General features: G+C 45.5%; 1 protein-coding gene across 1 annotated transcript; it reads right to left on the bottom strand.

The window, feature by feature from the left end:
• Positions 1 to 93: 93 nt before the first annotated feature.
• On the bottom strand, positions 94 to 25,244 carry LOC136466899 (serine/threonine-protein kinase EDR1-like). Its single transcript, XM_066465414.1, has 17 exons — positions 25,057 to 25,244; positions 21,847 to 22,149; positions 21,549 to 21,752; positions 20,938 to 21,129; positions 20,613 to 20,851; positions 16,205 to 16,300; positions 15,986 to 16,078; positions 14,467 to 14,547; positions 12,746 to 12,829; positions 12,011 to 12,107; positions 2,603 to 2,897; positions 2,116 to 2,239; positions 2,008 to 2,027; positions 1,670 to 1,826; positions 1,244 to 1,532; positions 1,071 to 1,143; positions 94 to 359 (listed from the first exon to the last, which is right to left on the bottom strand). The coding sequence occupies exons 2-17, from the start codon at positions 22,087 to 22,089 to the stop codon at positions 277 to 279; spliced, it is 2,370 nt and encodes a 789-aa protein (XP_066321511.1). The 5' UTR covers positions 22,090 to 22,149; positions 25,057 to 25,244; the 3' UTR covers positions 94 to 276.
• Between the last annotated feature and the right edge of the window lie 512 nt (positions 25,245 to 25,756).

Here is a 25,756-nt window from a genome sequence, read left to right as displayed (position 1 = left end):
AATGAATCGCATATAGGTTTATCTGAAAATGACATCTCACTATTTCAGAAGGGGACTAGGATTATAGATATAATAAAGGGAAAACGCACAAGACAATTTTAGCGAAAACTTTTCTTGAAATTTGGGGCATTAGAACTAGAGATTATGAAAAGTTTGCTTATTATAGTACATGATATTAATTTACATCCTCAATGATGTATGTGAAATGGGAAATTAAAATGATGTATTTAAGCCGGACCGTTTGATGCCCCTATAACCGCTATACAGAGCAAAATCTCAGCACAAGGTACACTCGCAATCAAGAAGGCGGGTCAGGATCTCCTGGCAGCTTGGACGCCTCTCCGGTTCTGCCCAGCAATCTGTTGAACAGGAATGCAGCATGTTTTTAGGGTAGGTCAACAGCAGGTGCTCGAATAGAGTTAAGCAAAATTCTCTCTTTTAAGAATGCGATGGTGACCCAAATTTCACATGTGAGCTTTGATAAATGGATATCTGAACAGTACATTGCTGACTAATACTCGTGTTCATAATTATATGAGATTTTGTACATCGACAGTCTTTTCATATGAAAAAATGGTAAGAAAAAAATTACTATCTTATGAAAGTACTTTTCATGAAAAATCCAAATATAGTGTCCATGTGAACAAGCCAGATATTATTTCTTAAATCTATGGTCAAAGTTGACTTCCCACATTCTAGAACATCATACATTTACAAACAGGAGTACCATTTCTGTATGATTGCTGGGTAGACATTCAAACTTGTATGAGATTTATGTATTGTTCACAAAAGATAAAGGACTTTCTGTGTTTTTTCTAGGGTCAAAAGTATTAAAATAATGTTCAATCAGTTTCCTCCTATCTTTCCACGGAATAGATAAAAACAAGGACCTTCACCAGCCTGTAGAGATAGGAAATTTCTTATAGGTAATGCTTGAAAAATTCAACATGTGTCCATTATAATGTTGATTAACAAACACCTGGTAATTCAGACAAACCACAATGGAAGTTCCAAATGGATACAGGTGCAACCAAACAACTACCCTTTCATAGAAGGAACAGAAATCATACCCGCTATCAAGCTTCCAAGAGGCCCATCTGGTATTTCCAGTCTTGCCCCATCATTCGCTACAGAGTAAACGATCTAACATGTAGATAGGAGACATATGTGAGTTGGTTTAATTTAGTGACAATTTATCTTTTTTTAAAAAAAAAAAAGAGCCATGAAAAAGTATGGTGGCTACCTGAACAGGTGGAATTCCTTCCCAAGGTCTACAAAGAGTGCAAAGCTCCCACATGATAACCCCGAAGCTGAAGATATCACATTTTTCTGTGAATGGCTCGTTGCGGATGAGCTCAGGAGCCATCCACTCTGGAGTTCCCGCAGATGAGTTGTCATTCATCGCAGAATCTGACATTACTCGAGAGAGCCCAAAATCACATATCTTGACTGTCCAGTATTTGTTAACAAGACAATTTGCACTCTTGAGGTCACGGTGAACAATCTTTAGTCGGTGCATGCACATGAGACCCCTTTGTACAGCATTATAACCAAACCATGGTGTTAGACATGGAAAAAGGAACACAAAAGGATATAGCAGGGACAGAACAGTCTGAAAAACTACAGGCATTGAACAGTCCAGAAAGCTAGAGGCATTGAACATGCTCACCTACAGATATCACGGAGCATCTTTAACCTCCTCTTCCAATGGAGCTTAGTTTTCTGTGTTTTTGAGTGAATCAAACTATACAAAGAACCCACTTCCATGTACTCAGTGACTAGGGATAAGTGAGGAGGCTTCATACATGCACCAAGAAAGAGTATGACTGCAGTCCAAAGCACCATAAATATGATTAGCATACTTTTCAAAATATATCATAAGTTCTTTTCTTGAGGAAATAGGAAATGCCATTTCCGAACACAAGACCCAGCAGATACTAACAGAAGTTGAAACCAAAATTAAAAAATTGAAACTAAACCAATGAAAGTTCAGTGTGGAGGTAGTACCATTGGGGTGTCTAAGTCGGCTGCAACAAAACGAAAAAAAAAAAAATAAGAGAACAATCTTTTAGACAACTCATAAGAAAAGTAATGGCCAAAAGATACAAGTAAAACCTAAGTATTGAGATCTCATTGCAGAAATCTTTCATATTCTCCGTTGTTAAATCTTGCTCCAGGAATACTTTTATAGCTACATCTGTTCCGTTCCAGAGGCCACGGAAGACTTCTCCAAAAAACCCTAAAAAAAATTTTAGATGAGTTACTACCTTTAACAAGATCAGATGCCACATAAAGCAAACATTGCATCTATTACTTCAGATTCATTATGATTGTCTCAATTCCTTTAATAAATAGTACTCCCTCTGTTACAAATTATAAGACGTTTTAGTTTTTCTGGATACATTACCTTTTACTATGACATAGTGTATATCTAAATGCATAGCAAAAGTTATATATCTAGAAAAGCCAAAACATTTTATAATTTGGAATTGAGGGAGTAATAAGCATAACTTCTGATGATGCATCTGACTCCAAAAGACTTCAGATGATGAAGTGCTTCAAAAATATAAAAAAATATTTGATAACAGGGAATATTACTTGCCTACTCCCACACGAGTGCCAACAGTAATCTCTGAATACTCAATGCACCATTCCTCATATGGCAATAAAGGCTTGTTCAGAAATGGTGAAGACTGCAGCACCTCATTCCAGGTTGCCACCAGATCTGCTTCTGTATAGTCAGATGGACTCCCGAGGTCAGAGCCAAGAATACCTGACCTATGGGGCGACGAAGGCAATGACACAGCTTTCTGACTATTAAATTGTCTTCTCAAACCCTCCAGCGCACTTGGTCGTCTTGTGGATACTTCATCGTCATTGGAGTCACCAGCAGGTTCCTACATAAAGTATGGATTACAGCAATAATTAAACCACAAAAATAAGTAATTAAGGCTTAATTTTGGGTGTATTGGAGAAAAAGCATAGAATATGTTGGCATGTGTAGTTGAATTACTCTGGAATTTGTAAATATACCACTCCAAAATCATCCAAGTTAAGAAATGTCACATGAGACAAAAATTTTAATATTTTCCCTCTTTTTACCAATCTTTCTGTGTTTGCAGTGACATATTATAATACCTGGTTTTCAACATGCACATATGTGTCTCTCTTGGTGTTCTAAAAGGCAAGATGACAGATAATCTCTTACCGCAGCGATTTTACTGAAATTGGTGGGGTTGGCAGCCATCTTCCAAAACAAGAGCCTAGGCAGTAAGGCTGGTGGTCATGCCAGGCTGGGCCTCAGGCTTGCGGTGAAGGCAAGAGGGAGTGATGGAATCACAGATCTAACTCCAAAGATGGAAGCACAGGTCTTGCGGCAGCGATGGAGGCAAGGACAGTGAGATTCAGCGTCAGCAGTGGTAGTGAGGGTGAGGGACACCGGTGGAGGCTAACATCCAGCTATGTACATGATAGGACTTGATGCCCTACCAGAGTTGCTGCGCAGGTTATAGGGGTGGAACAGGGGAGGACGTGGTATGTACTCTCGACGTCGGCGAGGGGCCGTGGCGGCGAGAGTGCGGCGGCTGCTGCTGCAGCCCTAGAGCTCACGTGAGGGAGAGAGGGCAGGGATGGCTGGCTCCCAAGGGAAGCCAGCAACTTAATTGTTGCTTTCTACTTAATTCCAATCATCCCAGATTACAAGTATTTATCCTTCCCTATATATGCTATAATTAAAGAACTATATCTATCTCTAAGAAAATACCAAATAAGCGATAAATTGGGCCTCTAAGCCCCTTAACAGACCGGCCCCCTAGCCACTATTGGGCCTGCGCCTAGCATAGGGGATGCCGGTCATAACATCTCTCCCCGCCTGCGCAAACAGCTCGTCCTCGAGTTGGAAGTCGGGGTAGACGTCGCGAAGATGCTGGAGAGGCTCCCATGTTGCGTCCTCTGCTGGCAGGCCGCGCCATTTGACAAGCACGTGCCACACGTCTCGCCGAAGTTGTGCACGAAGGGCGCGCTCTGGAGCTGGCAACAGCCGGCCATCCGATGTTGGCGGCAGAGGAGCAGGAGCCGCTAGGGGATCACCTTTGTGGGGCTTCAGCAGCCCCACATGGAAGACATCATGCAGACGGGCGCCCTCCGAAAGCTGGAAGCGGTACGCCACCTGGCCGATGCGCTCCAGCACTTGGAACGGACCGGCATAGCGAGGGCCAAGCTTCCCTTTGGCGCGGGGCTCGAGGGACTGGGTAGCGCGGTGGAGCAGGTGCAACCATACCCAATCCCCGACGGCAAACTCCCGGTCGCGGTGGGACGCGTCGTAGTATTTCTTGGACAGCTGCTGTGCTTGGAGAAGCCTTTCCCGAATCTCCGCGAGCACCTCGTCGCGCTCCCGAAGAAGGCCGTCCATCGTGTCCGTTCTGGCCGACCCGGCCGTGTAGGACAAGATGGCCGGGGGTGGGCGGCCGTAGACCACCTCAAAAGGTGTGGCGCGCAGTGCCATGTGGAAGGAGGTATTGTAGCAGTACTCCGCCCAGGGCAGCCAGTCCACCCACACTCGCGGCCGGTCACCTGTGACACACCGAAGATACATTGCGATGACCTTATTGACCACCTCAGACTGACCGTCTGTCTGCGGGTGGAAGGCCGTGCTCATGCGGAGCGTGACGCCGGCCATCTTGAAGAGGTCACGCCACACATGACCAGTGAAATCCGGTCCCTGTCGCTGACGATGGAAGAAGGGAACCCATGCAAACGAACAATGCCGTCGAAGAATGCACGTGCAACCGAAGCGGCGGAGTATGGATGGCCGAGGGCGATGAAGTGCGCGTACTTGGAGAATCTGTCGACCACCGTGAGAATGACGGATTTACCGCCGACCTTGGGCAGGCCCTCGATAAAATCCATCGAGATGTCCGCCCAAACCTGGGACGGGACGTCGAGGGGATGCAATAATCCGGCGGGCTGCAGGGACTCGTTCCGCTGACACACGTTGCACGCCCGCACGAAGTCTTTGACAAGAGCGCGGTTGTCGGGGATGTAGAAGTCCGAGCGCAGGCGATGGAGCGTCTTCTGGACTCCCTCGTGGCCCGCCGAGTGAGCCAAGAGGAGCACCTGATGGCGCAGGTCATCATAAGCTGGCACGAATATGCGAGCACCGTGGGGCAGGAGACAGTCGTCGACGCGCCAAGGTGCGGCCAGCGCGCCTTCCTAGAGGCGCTGAAGGAGAAGCTGAGCGTCCCCGGCTGCTGCTGTAGCCGCGCGGATGTTGTCAAGGAGGGCGAATGTCGGCGTGGACAGCAAGTTCATAGCCGCCCCTGAAGCAGCACCGTCCTCGACGTCGCGGCGGGACAGAGCATCCGCCACGGTGTTAAGCCGTCCGAAGCGATATTCCACAACGAAGTCGAACCCAAACAGCTTACTGATCCATTGGTGCTGCGGCACGGTGGAGAGGCGTTGGTCCAACAAGAACTTGAGGTGTAATGATCTGTGCGGACCAAAAAGTAACGCCCCCACAAGTATGGCCGCCAGTGGCGGATGGCCTGGACGAGCCCGATCAACTCATGTTCATAAGCCGTGAGCTTGAGATGACGTGCAGCGAACGGCCGGCTGAAGAAGGCGAGCGGTCCGTCGTCCTGGTGGAGAACCGCGCCGAACCCGACGCCGGACGCATCACAGTCCACGGTGAACTACTTTGCAAAGTCGGGCATCTAGAGTACGGGGCCTGTAGACAGAGCCCGCTTGAGCGCCTGTAACGCCGTGTCCACCTCATCGGACAAAGCGAACGCATCCTTGCGCAGGAGGTGAGTCTGCGGGGCTGCGATGACGCCGAAGTCGCGGATGTACTTCCGATAGTAGCCGGCGAGGCCCAGGAAGCCGCGCAGGCCACGGGCGGACCGTGGGGTCGGCCACGACGCCACAGCGGCCACCTTGTCAGCGTCCATGGCGACACCGCCCGCTGAAATCACATGGCCGAGGTACGCCACCGAGGAGGCCCCAAATGAGCATTTGGAGCGCTTGAGGTGGAGCCTGTGCGCCCGTAACGCGTCGAGGACGATGCTGATGTGCTGCAAGTGCTCTGCCCACGAAGAGCTAAAAATGAGGATGTCGTCGAAGAACACCAGCACGAACCTACGGAGGAAGGGGCGAAGCACATCGTTCATCAGGGCCTGGAACGTTGCCGGAGCGTTGGAGGCCGAATGGCATCACCAGAAACTCGAAGTGCCCGTGGTGTGTGCGGAACGCTGTTTTGGCGACGTCGTCGGGATGCATCCGCACCTGATGGTAGCCCGAGCGCAAGTCGAGCTTGGTGAAAAACCTGGCGCCATGCAGTTCGTCGAGGAGCTCATCAACCACCGAGATCGGGAACTTGTCTTTAGATGTCTTGGCGTTGAAAGCACGGTAGTCGATGCAGAAACGCCAGGAGTTATCCACCTTGCGCACCAACAGCACGGGGGCGGAGAACGAGGACGTGCTCGGTCTGATGATGCCTTGGGCGAGCATGGCTGCACACTGTCGTTCCAGCTCGTCCTTCTGTAGCTAGGGGTAGCGGTAGGGACGAACCACGACCGGTGCTGTGCCCGGAAGCAGGTGGATGCGGTGATCATATGGCCGCGCCGGTGGCAGCCCCTGCGGTTCGTCGAAGACCGGCCCGAACTGGTGGAGGCGGCGGTTCAGCAGGGGCTGTGATGGGGCAGCCATGACCGCCCTCGTGGCTGGCTCCCGAATGTCGTCGCAGGGAGAGCCAATGCCCATCCACATAATACATCGGCCGCCGCGGGTGAATGCCATGCACAGATCCTCGAAGTCCCAGAGAATAGGACCCAAGGTGTGGAGGTACTCGACGCCGAGGATGAGATCGAACCCCCCGAGATTGATGCCGAAGCAGCTGATGGTAAACTCCTCCCCACCAGTGGCGAGAGCGACGTCACGGGCGACCCCTTCGCAAGGCACACGGTCCCCGTTAGCCACCAGCACCCGCATGGAAGGATGAGGCGCGGTGGAGAGGTGTAGGCGGCGCATGAGGTCGGCATTGATGAAGTTGTGCGTCGAGCCCGAGTCGAGGAGCGCCACGAGACGATGGCCATGAACATTGACCAGGAGCATGGCATTCTCAGTCCGGATGCCAACGATGGCATACAGGGAGACGGTGGGCTGGGCTGCGGGTTCCTGGACGGCGGCAGGAACAACCTCCTAGGGTGCGGCATCCTCCTGGAAGGCTGCTACCGCGGGAACCTTGTCGTCGAGAAAATCCGTGGACTCCAGATAAGAGCCGTGGACACACATGGCCGCGCACATACGGCTCGTCGCAGTTATAGCAGAGACCCTGGTGGCGACGCTCCAATTGCTCAGCTGGAGATAGACGGCGGAAAGGCCGAGCAGGGGCTGCCGACCCTGCTGTTGCTGGAACAGCAGCCGCGCCGAGAGCTACCGGAGGGGGCGCCAGGGGTCGAGGGGGCACTGGAAGACCTGGCCGCTGGGGTGGTCGGGCGCCATGATGTCCTGTGGCCGGCAGTGAAAAACAAGGCGCGATTCCGCGGGCGGAGGCCTCCCGCGGGGCCTAGGGGGTGAGGAGGCATCTAGGCGGTGGGCGCGCGCGTTTGCGGAGGAGGCGGCGCCTAGGCGGGATGCGCGCGCGCGAGCGGGCGACTGCGCGGGAAAGAAAGCGGTGGCGCGAAAAGGATCGATTCGCCGGCCACGGTACGTCTCTGGCCGATTCATCGTGCGCGAAGCTTGTACTTGACGCCGTGGACCCGTTTTCCGCATCACCGGCCATCTTCTCCCTCCGTGCAGGCCTCCTCGCGCCACCTCCGTCCGTCGGCCCGCCGCCGCCCCTGGAGCTCCCGTGCGCCCCCTCCTCGCCGGGCCGCCACTGCTGGTGAGCTCCACGCCTCACCTGCCTCGCTGCCCCTCGCCCCGCCTCTCGGGAACCCCAAGGTGAGGTCCGCCCGCCCCCTGCTCCTCTCTCCTCTGCTCAGCTGCTCCTTTCTATCTTCCTGCTCTGTACGCCTAGAAAACGCCTAGGCGCGCCTAAGGCGCTAGGCAATGGGTCACCGCCTAGAAACCGCCTAGCGCCTAAATAAACATTGGTGGCCGGCATAGCGGCGTTAGCCCGGCGCTCGAACGCCCGGACCAGATGCATGGCCGTCTGAAGGTCCTGAGGCTCCCGAAGCTCCACGTCGACTTTGATATGCTCCGGGAGGCCGCCCACAAACAACTCAGCCTTCTGCGGGGCCGAGAGATTGCGGGCATGGCAAAGCATGGCGTTGAAGCGAGCCGAGCAGTCCTGCACCGTGGAGGTGAACGAAAGGCGAGCGAGTTCGGACAGTCGGGTGTTACGAACCGCCGGCCCAAACTGCAGATTGCACGGCTCCTTGAAACGGTCCCAGGTGGGCATGCCCTCATCCTGCTCCAAGGCGTAATACCATGTCTGTGCCGCACAAGTCAGATGATAGGACGCGAGCCAGGTGCGATCTGAGGCGAGGGTACGCTGCCCTCGAAAAAATTGCTCACAGTGATTGAGCCAATTCAGGGGGTCCTTGAAGCCGTCGTAGGTAGTAAACTCGAGCATGTAGAAACGCGGAGGGTGAGCACCCTGAGGGGCCCCATGCGCGCCCTGGACGAAGGGCTCCGGAACACTGCCTGTGGACGGGGAGGCACTCACACCTAGGTGCCCAGGTCCGTAGAAGAGGGGGCCGTCGGAACCCCCATAGAAAAAGCCATCGGCCTGGGGTCCCCCGTGGAAGACCACAGCGGCGGTGGCACTACTGATGTCACAGCCGGAGAGGTCGCCATGGTGTACACCGGGCTGGTCGTCGAGGCTAAAGCCCAGGATGGAATCGGCGAAGGGGAAGGCGGCATCCGGAGGAGATGGATGGGAACGCCCGTCGTGCTGGAGTAGGGCATCCCATATGGAAGCACCACTGGTAGGATGGTCGCAGCCGGTTGCGGTGGCGGCGGCGGCGACGACGACGGCAGCGGCGGTGGCGCACCGGCCAGGTAGGACTGGATGGCAGCCACCGAGTGAGTCAGCTCCCCGATGGTGGCAGCCACCTGACCCGGCGTCATCTGTGCCGCATGCTTCATCTGGGCCGCGGGGGCGGAGGCAGGTGGCAGCGGCGAGGTGGTGACCACCGCAGAAGCGGAGGTGATCGGCGGCGGTGGCGGCAGATTGTTGGTGGGATTAGGGCCTGACATCTCTGATACCAGGTTGATAGGACTCGATGCCCTACCGGAGTTGCTGCGCAGGTTATAGGGATGGAAGAGGGGAGGACGTGGTCTGTACTCTCGACGTCGGCGAGGGGCCGTGGCGGCGAGAGTGCGGCGGCTGCTGCTGCCGCCCTAGAGCTCACGTGAGGGAGAGAGGGCAGGGACGGCTGGCTCCCAAGGGAAGCCATCAACTTAATTGTTGGTTTCTGCTTAATTCCAATCATCCCAGATTACAAGTATTTATCCTTCCCTATAGATGCTATAATTAAGGAACTATATCTATCTCTAAGAAAATACCAAATAAGCGATAAATTGGGCCTCTAAGCCCCTTAACAGACCGGCCCCCTAGCCACTATTGGGCCTGCGCCTAGCATAGGGGATGCCGGTCATAACAGTACACATTAGGAATGGCCGAATTTGGCATCAACGATGGTGGGAACAGCCTGATTCAGCCTCCGCCGCGGTGGCGGCGGTGGGGAATGGTAGGGGGTGATACAGGGCGACAATCACAATTGCAAGGGATGGCGGCTGTAGATGTAGAGGCAAGCGGCTTAGGGTATCTTGTATTGGGCCGGGCTGAGTGGATTGCCTCACTTGCCCCTTTCTCCTTTAGGATATCTCCTCACACACCTTCCTCCTTTGTATACAGGCCACCTAAGCAAGGCCAATTAATAGGCACTGCCTAACACCTTTACAACAGTACTTCCTAAGAAATTTAGGTTTATACTTCAGCATGGAATTTCCTCTGAAATTAAAATGAACTAAGTCCTATGTTGAGGGTTGCAGTGGAGGGGTTCGATATAAGGTTGTAGCCTTCAACAGGAGGATTAGACTTGTAACTTCGTCCCCCCAGCATGGAGTAGGGTGGTGCGAAGCACCAAGGAGAAGGAAGGGAAGGATAGGAGATAACTTCCGCTTTGCTTTATTCGTGGGCATTGCATCTTATATAGAGTAAGCCTTGTGCAACAAACCAACAAAAACAATCATTTAGCATAACAAACTGATCTTATCTAACTTATCTTGATTCTTAAGCAATAGTAGGCCTCCTAATCCTCTTAGCTTAATTGGTTTGTGCCAATCCACCCTGCTTGTGGTGCCTAGCATAAGTGCAGCACCACATAACAATAACATGTACTATTTGTAATCAACTAAGTATATAGCATGGATCCATTTCTTCCTTAATGCCCATATATATATATTACACACAAAAAATAGGAATCAAACATGTATATGCTACTCTACAAATATGAAACAAAGTTAAAAGACTGCCATGCGACCTGCACCCTCGGCACTCTGAATGAAGAGGATGAATCTACTTATTGGAACCGTAAAGTGGCTTACTCCCTTGCTTCCTCCAGTCAGAAATATAAGTCTATTACGACATCCACACAGTCTCCACTAGTCCACTATGACACTTTCACTAACAATATCTATAAAAAAACATATCATCTCAAATGGAAGGAGTTACATACTATGAAAGTTTTTTTTATAACGAATATAGTAAAACCTTGTGTTATCATCTACTCCCTCCGTTCCAAATTATAAGTCGCTTTGACTTTTTTTGGTACATCCATTTTGCTATGCATCTAGATAAATAATATGTCTAGATACATAGCAAAATGGATGAACCAAAAAAGTCAAAGTGACTTATAATTTGGAACGGAGGGAGTATATAAAATTTTAGATATTTATATTCAAAGACAAAAGGTTTACTTAGGACAAACCTAGATGGAGTTATATTTCCAATCAGAGGAAGTAATCCCTTTGATGAGCTGATGAGCATAGCAGGTGTTTGATACTTAGATTCATATAGGTAACTCATTGGTTTTTAGCACATGTGTGTTTGCTGTAGGTGTGAAAAGCAACAAAACTAGGTATCTTATAAATCAACACCTCTGGATGGCATTTAGAAGAATTTTGCTAGCATCCACTTAACCAGTGGTGGCAAACTAATGTGGTTACGTAATCAATGGAGGTCACAAGCTATGACAACAAAGAAAACCTAAGCAGATAGTACTTTCTGCAAAGGAATAAACACCTGAATTAATGATGAGTTTCAGAAACATAAACTATGATGCCATAAAAAATTGGAAACTAATCTCATTTCAGTTGGAAAAGGAAAATCTCTTACACCATCGAACCCAGGCATCAGAACATGAATAAAATGTGAACAAAGCATCAGACATGCATTGAAACTCTCTCTAGATTACTACTTTAATAATGATATCAACATCTTCATTGACCAAAATTTTGTAGAAATCACACACGTGCATTTGTCTATACAAATTTTTAATGCACGACATGACACTCGAAACATGTCACCTTTGCTAGAAGACATCGGAAACACAGATCTTTGTTGCTGAACACTACAAAATCATGTATATTGCTGCTGGACATGATTTAGCGTCCAGCAAAATGTCTAGCAGGATCAATTTTTTAAAAACATTTGTTGCAGGAGACTAAACTCTGTTTAGTATCGACTATATACAAAGTTGTAGCATCTAGCAGCAAAGATCAGTTCTTCCGATGTCTTTCAGCAACGATGACACGTTTTGAATGTCCTGTGGCAAAATTAACCAAGGAAGCATTAAAAAATAAGAAAAAACAAAAGAAAAAAAATACAGACAACCTATGGCATGTTGTGAAGTGTGAAATAGTAAATCACAACTATCATTGCGTATAAGTATTTAGGAATAATAAAATCAAACAAGCGAATGGGGCGACATAAACTGAGTACAAGACCCACGACAGAAATATACTTTCAGATGATCCACGACATAAACAAGCGAATGGAGCATACATGTTTCAGTGAGTCATTTGAGGGACCAAGACTACCATCTTTCTGCCCCCTTGAAAGGCGATTTTGTCTCATGCTTTCACTCATTGCTCGAACTGCTCTGAAGACAAGAAAAACACACTTCAAAGTCAGCCAGGACAGATAATGTCTCCAAATAAATAAGAGCAAAAAATTGTTATGGGAGAAGTTCCTAACTTGCTTATGGCCAATTAGCCAAACAAACAAAATGCATATAAAAATTCTGTGATATTTTTTCAAGAAAAAATAAATGGCCAAAAAGTGAAATGAACACAAAAAAGATTGAATTAATTTATGGCTGCTAGAAAAGAAACATAAATAGGTGATTTGATGCTGAGATGTAAGGTGTTATATGACTCAAACTTTGGACCAAAATAAAAGTAAACCTCAACATATAATTCCTGAACATTACAAACCATATTTCTTAGGTAGCACAAGAACTAGAAAAGACAAAAGACATCTGAATAGACATAAGTTACTGAACTATCAAAATTTTATACAAGTGAAATATAATGTTTAAAATACCAACTGCTTGTTTTCATTCATTTCATTGTTTGTTCAGAAAGGAAAAAACCCTCCTATTGCATCATAAAAGGAAACCGAGGACTTTAGCGAAGTTGTGTTGTACAGTAATAAAACTAAAATCACTGTGTTTTCACAGGACTTAGCAGCTGACCATTATTTTGAGACAAATCAGAGTTGAAAACCATCTTTGCCAACCTCACAATATCATCACTGATTTCAGGAGTAATATTAGTACTCCTCCGTGCTCTCTGTGTATTCGATGTTGATGCGCCATCTGACCTATGATCAAGCAAAATATGTTTAATTAGGGCAAAAGAAAGCAGTACTACTGGATTAAAAATATTGATTGCACTAGTGTTAAACCATTTATAGCCCAAGGGTAAGCTGGCTATCAAAGTTAAGCTCATATAATTTCTATTTCTACTGCTAAGGATTCTGTTGCTGACCCTTTTGTTTTTTCTGCTTCCCCAACCCTCACAAAACAGTATATAACTAAAGGGTATACAGATAAGAGAAAATATGTCTCCAACAAATAAATCAACTTCTACAAAGCTACCTTATCACAACAAGTTCCTCAGGGTGACAAGCCCAAACCTATAGGGCAAGTGAGGCATGGCAAGGTATGTGTGATGCAAGCAGCAGCAAACCTTGGCCAGTAGTATCAGCAATGAGACATTGTCTAGCGAAGCACGGCATCAAAGGTGCGATGAAGGTCATGTCAGAACTGAGGAGCACATGCCAAGCTCAGAAATGGCGCTCCACATATTACATAAAATTATCTTGTTGGCGATAACATGATTCATTTTCATCTGTTTTTTACTGCAAATACAGCAGGGGAGGCCCCCACTGTAAGAATTTTATTAAAAAAAAAAAAAGAAACAACGAAACTACTGAATAACCGTACAAACTAAGAGAGGAAAACAAAACAGACAACAGAAAAACTGTACAGAGCCTGAGATGGGCAAGAAGGGGAACTCGAACTTAGCTAAAGAGGCTCAACAAAGAAAGGAAAACTGGTCTTTTTGAACCACAGAATCTATGGGCTTGTAAACTAGCTTTCTCAAATAAGTTTTGCCTCCAAGAGTCAAAGGATGGGCAATAACGTGATTCTTTTTCATCTGTTCTGGCAAATGACACAACTTTTCATCTGTTGTGGCAAATGACACTTAGCTTTACAGCACTGAAGACAGTACAAACTTGCATAGATTTTATTTCTTGAACATAAGATGTTAATCACAAAGCAGGATTGCTGTTATCATGCGTTCGTCACAAAGCAGCCACTCTGCAGGTCGTGTCGAGGACCAGTGAAGGATAAGATTAAAGTAATAGAAGAGTCAATGGTTACGATTGCATGGTTGCAAAAAATCGATGCTCATGCTGAAGCCAGTAATTTCATGGATTTGTAAGTTCTACTCCACTAGAGGCAACGAAGCAACATGTTGTCTTCTCTACTGATGGAGACTATATTTGGAGAGGAGAATAGCCATAAGGAAGAAGATGAATGTTGAAATGTTTTTCTTTCCTAAAAAAAGGTTACCTACATACATATAGAGCCTGCAGCCATTGTTATGAGGGGTGGCACAAGGTCCAGACTCAGGAGACACATAGGCCAAAACCACGTCAGTTTGCACATTTGTTTTGGGTGTGTGTGTGGTGGGGGGGGGTATCAATTTTACTTGTTTTGACATTTCGATGATGTAAAATTAAACAGGTATTAGAGTTTAGTGTGTCGTTAAAACCGAATTGTCCATTGTTCATTTTCTGTCCATGATTCTTTTTCACATTATATGGAAAATTTGAGGAACCACGGATGTAGCAATAGATGCCTGTTTGGGCACTAAAACAATGAAGATCAGAATTTGCCTCTTCTGGTTGGTTCAGATTGAAAAGTACACAAAAGAAACTTACTGAGGTACCTTGACACTGCTACAGCACCACCATATTGTCTATCACCCAGCATTGAGCGCCCACGAACTCTGTACAGTGGATGCTCTGGACTACAGGCACAAAGAAATGCATTTGAGGAAAAGAAACCTTATCTATGAGAAATCCATATTCTCTGTTGGGATTTTATATGAATATAAGAAGGAAATGTCATACAATGCAGTAGAAAGGAGAACTAAAATAACTAGCAGATAAAGCTTCCATAGAACATTCAAAACAAGGACATTTTGCACTTACAGCACCTTTACTTCTGTCCACTCATTTTAATCACTTGCTGTACTTCTAAATAAACCTTAATTCCATTTTAGGATTTCAGACAGCAAAATTAACTTGAAAGGCAAGTAATGACAATGGGACATCGAGGATTTGTCAGATGCCATGTACAGCCAAGAAGTACATCACTCAGCTACATGTAGCAAAAATTCAACTGCATCTCATGTCTTGTCATGTTCATGCTACTTGTTACTTTCCATCCAAAGGGTAAGGAGAGAGATAAATAAACAAACAAAAATACCCACAATTTGCCAAGTCTTAAAGCAGAGGAACTAAAACAAAGCTTGGATGCAAAGGACTGAAAGTGCACTTATAGCATCCCAATAGCTAAGAGCTATTGAAGTTTTGTAGTTTATGTCATAGCACATGCCACTAGTACTAGAAGAGTTTCTTGAAATTTCAAATTCCAAAGTATTCAATTAGTAATTTATATATAGTACCCCCATCTAGTTAAGATAGATCCACCTTCAATGCGTGCAATCAAACTAAATAAAAGTAGGCCTACATCTGTACAAATACCAATCAATTATATGAAATCATTAGCAGATTTGCCTCCAAATACTTTTGTTAGGGCACCCGCAACAGTAAGAGCTAGTTACTAGCTCTAAGCCAACATCTTCAATAGTGTTAACTTTTAGCAATGACTCTTAGTATGATTAGGCCCACATGACACTCTCACATGATCTTGGAATGTGTGTAAGAACCTAGCTCTTGATCAAGAGCTAGTTTTTCTCTCTCTTCTATTAAAATATGAAAAAAAAAATGCTTAGAGCTAGCTCAAAGTCGTTTGTTGGAGCTGCCCTTATAAGTTATCATGTTTTAATAACAAAATTATAATTAAAGTGACGACACATATGCTGACACAATTTTCATGCGAACAATTTAATGAATAATGATCCCAAAGATTGACTTGTATGCAGATGGGTGGTGTCAGAAACAAATCACGCATGTGGCTGCATCTATGTGTTCTTTGCTAGGTCCTTTGTATTTGTTTTTTTTAATGAAATTTTGGTAGGATTATGGAACTAGCCACCTAGGGATGCAGCCTCAGCTGACCTAGACCTAGATCCGCCACTGCCTGAGTGATCAGAGTTAGGCAGTACGAGCTGTGGCAGCCTGGCAGAAAAGAACAGGCAAACTAAAACTAGAAACATTATTGACGTTTTTTGTCCATTCAATGAGAATTGCTACTAAGATATGCGATATCAAAAAGAGAACCTTGAACTTGCAGTTCTTTGATGTTCATTCACAACTTTATCGCGGCTGCGACCACAGAAGGCATTTGCAACATTCGGCTCACTATGCGATGAACTGGAAAAGCACAAGGAAAAAATTCTAAATGAGTAAATTTGCAGCTAAGTGTACAATGAGAAAACCAGTAAACATGGAAACAAAAGAAAGATAAAACAACTGAACAAGCTTGATTATATGGCTTACCCACTCATTTTACCCTCCATAGAATTTGTCGATTTGAGCATGATGTTTCGTAGTGAGAGGACTTTGAAGGATCTATTGCTGTCATCTTGCTCTTGCCTGAAAAAGACACAGGGGGGTCGGCTACAGTGTTCATCACAGACCAATAAACCATAGCAAGGAAATTCAAAGTAACCACAATTTAATTCCACCCTGAAACGTTCGGTTTGCATTTATTAATGAATTTGTCACAGGTCCAAACAGGCCCCCAGTGGTGGGTCCAGTGCATCACAGATGAGGGCCAGGAGTCCGTGTCAAACTAGAGTTTTAATAACATAGGAAATTCATATTAGGTAAAAAATAGAGTTTGTTTAGGAAAAGGAGGGTCCAAATCTATAAGGACTCTGCCTCTAGTTTGCTTAGGGAACAAGTCATAGGAAGTATAAATATAGGGGACATGTACTCATATCAATCCATATTTTTCGATCGAACAAGATGCCTAACGAGTGGAGAAGTATATTGGTACCGATCTACAAGAATAAAGGGGATATTCAAAGTTGTACTAATTACCGGGGAATTAAGTTGATGAGCCATACTATGAAGTTATGGGAGAAAGTTATCGAGCATCACTTGAGAGCAATAACGCGGGTCTCTATGAACCAATTTGGTTTCATACCCGGAAGGTCAACCATGGAAGCCATTTTCTTAATAAGACAAGTTATGGAGCGGTATAAGGAGAAGAAGAAGGACCTACACATGGTTTTTATTGAATTGGAGAAGGCTTATGATAAAATACCAAGGAATATTATGTGGTGGGCTTTGGACAAAAAAGTCCCAACGAAGTACATCGGGCTCATTAAGGACATGTACAACAATGTTGTGACTAGTGTTCGAACAAATGATGGAGACACGGATGACTTCCCGATTAGTATAGGACTACATCAAGGGTCAGCTTTGAGCCCTTATCTGTTTGCCTTAGTGATGGATGAGGTCACAAGGGACATACAAGGGGACATCCCTTGGTGTATGCTTTTCGCGGACGATGTAGTGCTAGTTGATGAAAGTCGGACAGGAGTGAATCAGAAACTGGAGTTATGGCGGGAGACTTTGGAGTCCAAAGGTTTTAGACTCAGTAGAACTAAAACTGAGTATATGAGATGTGACTTCAACACTATTACTCGGGAGGAGGAAGATATTAGTTTGGAAGGTCAAGTAGTGCCTAGGAAGGATACATTTCGATATTTAGGATCAATGCTACAGAGAGACGGGGATATTAATGAAGATGTTAGCCATAGAATCAAAGCAGGGTGGATGAAGTGGCGCCAAGCATCTGGTGTATTATGTGACAAAAGGGTACCACAGAAGCTAAAAGGCAAGTTTTATAGGACGGCGATTAGACCTGCTATGTTGTATGATGCAGAATGTTGGCCTACGAAAAGACGACATGTTCAACAGATAAGTGCCGCGGAAATACGTATGTTGCGTTGGATTTGCGGTCATACAAGAAAGGATCGAGTTCGTAACGATGATATACGTGATAGATTAGGGGTAGCACCAATTGAAGAAAAGCTTGTCCAACACCGGTTGAGATGATTTGGACATGTCCAACGGAGACCTCCAGAAGCACTGGTGCGTAGTGGAATCCTAAGCCAGGATAGTAACGTGAAGAGAGGCAGAGGAAGACCGAAGTTGACTTGGGTAGAGGCAATAAAAGGAGACTTGAAGGATGGAATATACCCAAAGACTTAGCCTTAGATAGGAGTGCTTGGAAAACAGCTATTCACGTGCCTGAACTTTGATTGCTTCTGTTGGGTTTCAACTCTAGCCTACCCCAACTTGTTTGGGACTTAAAGGCTTTGTTGTTGTTGTTGTTGTTGTATGTACTCATATCAATCAAGCAAGAAATAGAGGATTAGTCCTCAAACTCTCTTGCTCCCTAGCCCCTTGTGTGGACCCTCTTCCAGTGATGCCGCCACCCCTTATGCTAGATTGTATTATGGATTCCTTGCCTCATATGGCTAGACTAGGCTATATATATGTAAACCCCTTGTGTGTAATCGATAATATACCAAATATATCCTCTATCATGGTATCAGATAGGTTCCTTTCCTAACCTAATTTGCTTCTGCATCTCATCTACAATGCTGCTGTCGCCGACTTCTCGCACGAAGTATCTCTTTCATTGTGTGCTGCCCCTTGCGCTGCGAGCCTCCGTTTCCCAACATGCCGCGCTCCAAGCGCATCGTCCACCCTCCCTTGCGTGGTGCTCCGTGCTCCGTACACGCCGTTTGCATCGGCACTTTCTCCTCGTCATGACTTACAAAGATGCCCAGCACATCAAGGAAGAACACTGGGCTGCTGACCTCTGTGCGGCAAAGATCGCCCGTCTTGAAGTCGAATGCCTCAAACAGGAAGAAAGCCATCACGCTGAGGAGGAAGCACATCGATCCTACGGTGCAGCGCAGACCGCAGCCGCCACCGCTGCTCTTCATGCCCAGTTCTCTATGGTCAACATCAAGCCGTTAATCCCTATCACCCCGATGTTCTCTCCATGAACTACAGCCATCGGAGGGGCTTGTTTCTCAACACGCTCAGCAAGTACGTCCTAACCAATGTCAATGATGACACTGCTACCGACGTCCACTGGCAGCGGACAGATTGCACGGTGCTCTCATGGCTTTATAGCAATCTCCTCTGACTTGGTTGAGCTCATCATGATGACCAACGCTACTGCTTGGCAAGTTTGGCTTACTCTTAAGGAGCAATTTATTAGCAACAAGGAAACACGTGCCATGAACCTCAACGCTGAGTTCCGCACCTTCGTCCAAGGTGATCTGTTCATCAGGGTTGGCCGACGTGGGGGAGCCGGTCCTTGATGAGACACAAGTTCTCACTGTTCTTCGCAGGCTCAACGAACAGTTTGGCTACATGGCTGCCCTCCTCAAGTGCTTCTCACTGCCCTTGGCGCTGGATATGGTCAAGCGGGTGCTTCGGTATCTTGGGATCATGGTCTTCAGCTCTTTCACACTACTCCGACCTCCTTGGTGGCTTACTGTGATGCCGATTGGGTCGGGTTGCCCTGATACTCGGTGCTCCACATCCGGCTATGGTGTTTTTCTTGGTGATAAACTTGTGTCTTGGTCCTCCAAATGCCAGCAGACGGTTTCCTGTTCTAGTGCCGATGCTGAATACCGAGCTGTTGCTAATGCTATTGCTGAAACTTGTTGGCTTTGGATGTTACTTAAGGAGCTTCATTGTCCTATCCAGCGATTTGTTCATGTGTATTGCGACAACATTAGTGTTGCAACACACTAAACATGTCGAGATTGATTTGGACTTTGTTCGTGATAAGGTGACTACTGGAGCTATTCGAGTTCTTCATGTCCCTACTACTCCCTCCGTTTCAAATTATAAGATGTTTTGGCTTTTCTAGATACATTGTTTCTACTATGTATCTAAACATAGCGTATATCTAAGTGCATAGCAAAAGCTATGTATCTAAAAAAACCCAAAACATCTTATAATTTGGAATAGAGGGAGTACTTCTCAGCACACGGACATCTTCACTAGGGGGCTACCTAGTTCTGTCTTTCTAGAATTCCGTTCTAGTCTAGATGTTTGTTCCACTCTCGTTCCGATTGCGGGGGAGTGTTAGATTGTATTACAGATCCCTTGCCTGGTACGGCTAGACTAGGCTGTATATATAACCCCCTTGTGTATAATCAGTAATATACCAAATACATCCTCTATCATCCTACGCCATCACTTGCTCTAGGCCGCCAGCCTCCCCTTGCGACCATGGGTGTCCGTTGCCTTTCTATCCCTCATCCCCCTACCTCCTTCCACTATAATCTACACAATCCACCGCCAACCAATCTACGCCCATCACAGAATTGTTCCCAAATGTTAAGTTGGCAACCAAAATATCATTTTAAGTTTCAAACACACAAATTTCTCAAAAGCAGAAGCACAAAAAGTAAACTGACGGTGCTTTAAATAAGACAAACTAAACATCACAAAAATTCTCAATGTTTCATCTAAAACATTATAAAAAGATAAACTGGAGTAAATTTTATAAAACAAGAAGGCTCATGAAGAAAAAATCTCATAAGTTACAACATTAAAAGTACAACATACAACATTTGAAACAATCAATGCTCTTGTTGTGCCAATGGTAGCACTAAAGAAAAGTAAATCTATCAGTTCCAATTACTCTCATTGTGGATGAGTAGCATTCCAGCAACTTGGTTCTACATCAAATTACAAGACGCAGAGTTGGAAAATATGACACCCTAGTACGGATTTGCAATTCCATGCACATAGTTCAAAACTAAATAGCAAAGTTACAGGCTGTTAATACATTAATACTAGATTCATGGGACCAAAAAGAACTACTACCAAATACCACTCAAATGGAAATTCACAAGTATACCTTTGAGCACATAGAGGACTATTTGGTTCAAGAGGAGAATCACAGGAATCATAGTCGACTGAATCACTTTCTCCAGCTGCAGACATATGGGATGTGATAACAGCTTTGGATGAAAATGGAACTAGTTGTCCTGGAAAACGCATCAGGTCAACTAGAAACTCTGCAGATTTCAGCATGACCACAACAGACATATGTTTGGACGAATCATCATATCCATGAGGTTCTTCATTTGGAATGCCCTGCACAAGTTAGGATTATGAAATTCCATTTGAAGAGATTAATACTATTTCATGTTCAAACATACTGATGGAAGGTAAAAACATACCACCAGCAGTTTAGAATCTATACCAACTGAGTCAGCAAGGACTTTAAATAATATAGCTTTGGGCCTGCAAGATCCATGTCTTATCTGTCCCAGCAATTGAACTCCTCTATTTTCTAAGAAATGAGAAAGTTCTTCAGAGGAAGTTCTTGCAGGACTGAGATGTGGGTTTGGTCGGTTGTAGAAGTCAAAAACCTGAAATTATCATTAAAAATCTGAAGTTTAAGAGAAGTAATAAAAACTTAGTATGGCATTTATATAGGTAGGAAGAATAAAAAATAATCAATGGTTTGGAAAGACGAAAGATCATTCATACTTCAAGCACCAAAATTACAAATCACCAAATACATGAGCAGAAGTAGAAATGGAAGGGTTTCAACAACAACAACAACAAAGCCTTTAAGTCCCAAACAAGTTGGGGTAGGCTAGAGTTGAAACCCAGCAGAAGCAATCAAGGTTCAGGCATGTGAAATGGAACGGTTTCAACTAGGAAAATTGTATGTAAACCATTTTAAGGCCATCTATCACAAGGATGAATCTTGCAGCACTCTGAAGGGGGTAAAAAGTTGGCATGACCATCCTATATTTTGTAAAGAAACCCACGAAGAACTTACCAAACCTGCAATTTTTTTTATCATTGCAGCAGGATTTGAATTCAATCCTTTTACCAGTGCTGTGCATAGCTGCTTTAAGGCAGATAGTTTTTTATCTCTTTCTATGTCCACAAGGATAATCTCAGCCTTAAATCCTTCTATTCCAAGAGAATAAAGGTCATCAGGAGAAGGTATGGTATCAAAACGCTCCTTGAGTCTCTTTTCCTGCAACATTCAGAGTCAACAAACGCACTAAAATGCCAAAACAAGTTACTCAGAATATTTTAACAAGTTAATGTCATAAAAAGGCTTCCCATACCGGAATAATGGAATAAAAACCATTGGGTATTGGACCTGAAAGGGATCCACTAGACCATAATGTCTGAGCAGCCTGCAATGAATGACCAAGTTCCCTAGAATCAAGGGAAGAATATGCAGAATCAAAATTCCTTTCCTGTTTAGTCAGGGACAGGGACTGGAACTTCTGCTCCAAATGGGAGGGCCAATTCCGATCTGAAGGGTGTGTCTGGGATCTTCCTTCATCCCTTGGCAGATCATCCATCTCCAAAATATGATGAAATAGAGAATCATTTTGCTTCAATTATCATCCTTCAAGGCCACCCTACGTTTAAATGAACAAAGAAACAAATTGAACATAATATCCTGACAATTAAAAATTGGGAATTATGAAATTTATTTTTTGAGACATGTGGCGAGGCCTCAAATTCTTTACAGAAAACAAATGCTCACAAAGTCTAAGAACAACAAGAAAAACAAAAAAAAGGATGCCAGCGGATTATGGGATCACAATTCCATGTTCATAAAGACCAGATGTTACTATCCACCTTGTATAAACAATATGTAAATGTGTCGAGCACAACTCAATCAACTTTAGAACAGGTTTGAGTAAATACTTCACAATTGTGGCAATCTGATTTATGTTATAATGTCAATTCAAATGATCAAATATATGAGCTGTGGGTGTCTGAATGTATATTGCCAAATCCAAATGAGGATTGCCATTTTCATGTTACAAATTCCTGTATCGAACAAACAGAACTAAGCAGAATTGATCACTATGTGGATAATTCAATGACTTCAGCATGCTCCAGACATGATGCATATATATTGCTAGCCAGTTATTGTGAAACATTGATTTCCTTGTTATAATGTCACGAATGCCACTCAGTCACTAACAAGAACTATCATGTGAACCAGTTTACAACCAATATTGAAGCACCAACATCTTTTTTTACTCTAAAATTGACTCCTAATAGAGCATCTATGCTCAGCCACATCACCATCACGACTACAGTTTCATCAGACCCAAAATTATCAGGTTCTGAATAGTTTATAGTAGGGATGAAAACGTTAGGGAAAAGTTTTAACCACATCCAATTTCACATTTTTACCTGAAAACAAAATCAAAATCAGGAAAGACGGTCAGAAAATGAAATCGGTATGTCAGGATGTCAGAAATAGATTGGGAACATGTCGATAGCTGTCAGGAACTGATAATTAATGTCAGGAAAATCGATGGACCAAGCCATAGAACAATAGTGACCTATGACAATTTCCTTTGCCTTGGCACATATTTGTACTTGCAAATGTTTAGATAGCATAATTTATAATGACCAACCATTGAGACTATAGTTTTTTTAATATCACTCCCTTTTACCCAAGAAATTGATGACACAAAAAAATGGAAAAAGAAACACGTAGTCTGTTAGGCTAACCACCTACCCCATGATCCATTCGCTTCTTTGCTACATGCCTGGTACCCTAACTCTACTGCAGCATTTCATGTCAAATAAATAATAAAAAAAAAACTCTACTACAGCATTAGATGGGCTCTATTGCATTCTATGCGCGCCGGGTCAGCTGAGCCACATGCTGCATCTAGCTTCCATATGCTGGGGTATGCATAGGATGCATATGCCCTGGTGCTCTATATAATGGTACCAAGGGATTGATCGCATGTTGACCAATTGTACTGACTGACCAAAAACTTAGAAGCCTGGTGGGAATTCTTGGTTAAATACAGGAACCGATAAAGCGGTCAGGAAATTGCCTGAACCTAAAACCCATAGCAAAGCAGGGTTCACATGCTAGGATTAACCTATTCTTGTGGATGCAAATTAAGGACTTTCCACCAAAGAATCAATATATGCATTGTCATGTTAAAACAACACCCGTACTTGCATTTAAACTTAAAAACTTACCGATATTCTCTTAGATTGATTTCCATGAGTGTTTTTCACTTGGAACAACTGATACATTCTAGATGTTCTATCCCATTTTATGTTAAAAGTTATGCACAAAGAAATTACTTTCGTGCAACTGAAAGTTTATAACATGACTAGTCAAGTACAACAGGAACACCAGATACACCAGAGCTCCTCTCAATTTTGTCACATATGACTGCAGGAACACAGCTAGAAACATGTTCTGCAAAGGTTCAGATTTCACGATATGTTAAATGTACAGATTTATTAAAACAGAACAGTTATTTCATGAAGGACTATAGGAGCAGAACAAGAAACATGCTCTGCAAAGGATCGGACTTCACGCGCGCATATGTTGATTGTACACAGATTTAACACAGATCAGGGCATACAGCATGCATGCTAGATACTAACAATTCAGTTCTTTCAGCACTTTGCATTCTCATTCAAATCAAACCTCAAATAGAAGAAACTAAAATTGTTGGTCACTTCAGAATTTGACACATTGACCAGTTAAATTTAATCTTGTATCTACAGCCATCTCCCACCATCAAAAGACAATGAAAATGCACCATATCTAAATTTCAAAAAGTAGTATCCCTTCCACCAGAGATTGTAAAGCCAATCACTATAGAACTCCATACTGCAATCACTATCAAGCTCCAACACAAGAGAGAGAAAGGGGACAGGTGATGTTACCGCCAAGGCAACCAGGTGTGAATGTGTGATCACATTAAACCAACAGCCTCATGTTTGACTAGCATGTACACCGATCCGGGAATTGGAAAACTAGTACTGGACCACTGAGCCACAAAAATCCATGACTAACTATGTGCCAGTTATAACTACCATTTAAACTGGCACCGAGCTAAAGACAAAGTGTAGCATGGGATGAAGGCAAGCGTAGGTCTCCAGCCAATCTCTAATAGACCGGTTAACAGGCGACCAGGCGAGCGTAACTACAGTACACTGGGCGACCTAACCTTATCCAACGTCCAGCTCAAAGAGTTTGACCAAAGATCTTTGGTGCCCTCTCACGAATCAGCAGCCCAAATTAATCTCGCCCACCAGCGCAGGCCAGTCACTCCATAGGAGCTCCCCATTGAAAACCGTATTCACGCAAAGTCAAACCCCAGCGGCGTTGACAAATGGCAAAGACCAACGCGGCGAAGACAGCATTGCCCGCTGCCATCATCCACTCGCTCTCCTCATCAATCCCGGAGCGGCAATGGAGCACGTCGCCCATCGGTCAAGCGCGCAGCAACGTCCACATTCGAAGGGTTAGAGAGAATGGAGGAACTGACCTGTGTCGCGGGCGGCGAGGCGCGGCGCGGGATCCCGGCAGAACCCAATCCGGCGCCGCGGGATGCGGGGGCGCCTGGGTGCGTCGCGAGCGGGGCGGGCGGGGTGGTGGCGGTGGTGGGAGCGCGGCGCGGCGAGGCGAGGTCGAGGCGTGTGACTGAGGCGGAGGAGGTGGAGAAGGGGATCTCGTGATGTGATTAATTAGCGCAGGTGGGGAGCGGGTATTGCTTGCTTTTAATTGTGGGGTTAGGGATTCGTTCACGAGGCGCGCGAGATGCGAGAACGACTTGCCTCTTCTGGGCTCTCTGGCGGATTAGACTGTCTCCTACGGTATTGGCAAACCGCGACGTAACCCAAAATGCACAGTAAACGGTGCTTTTGCGGTAAAAAAAAAAAAGCCCTCCAACGAAGTATCCAAACACGGGAGGCATTTTGCGTCGGAGGCAACACGGTACCCAAACTTACGTCATCTCTCCGTCCCTTTGCGTCTCCTCTACGCGAGCTGCGGGTGGTTCGGGACTGCGGCGCCTCCACGACGGCGAGGCGGGACCGTGGCGCCGGCGGGGGGAGCATAGCAGTGGTGGGTGGAGGAGAAGCATAGCACGGCGGCGGCGGTGAGGAGCTCGGCTCTGGCCACGCTCGGCTCCGACAAAGGGTGGCGGCGGGTGGGGGCGGGTGTAAGAAGCAGAGCACGACGGCCAC

This window comes from Miscanthus floridulus, chromosome 7 (genome assembly GCF_019320115.1).
Source record: "Miscanthus floridulus cultivar M001 chromosome 7, ASM1932011v1, whole genome shotgun sequence".
Classification (NCBI taxonomy): domain Eukaryota; kingdom Viridiplantae; phylum Streptophyta; class Magnoliopsida; order Poales; family Poaceae; genus Miscanthus; species Miscanthus floridulus.
This window is presented reverse-complemented; position numbering and strand designations above follow the sequence as displayed.

Coding starts and splice junctions, on each gene's coding strand:
- LOC136466899 (XM_066465414.1), bottom strand. CDS start 22,089: ATGGATGATCTGCCAAGGGATGAAGGAAGATCCCAGACACACCCTTCA. Junction 1,533..1,669: donor ATGCTCCGTGATATCTGTAG/GTGAGCATGTTC, acceptor TGCTGTACAAAG/GGGTCTCATGTGCATGCACC. Junction 360..1,070: donor TCTTGGAAGCTTGATAGCGG/GTATGATTTCTG, acceptor CCTGTTCAACAG/ATTGCTGGGCAGAACCGGAG.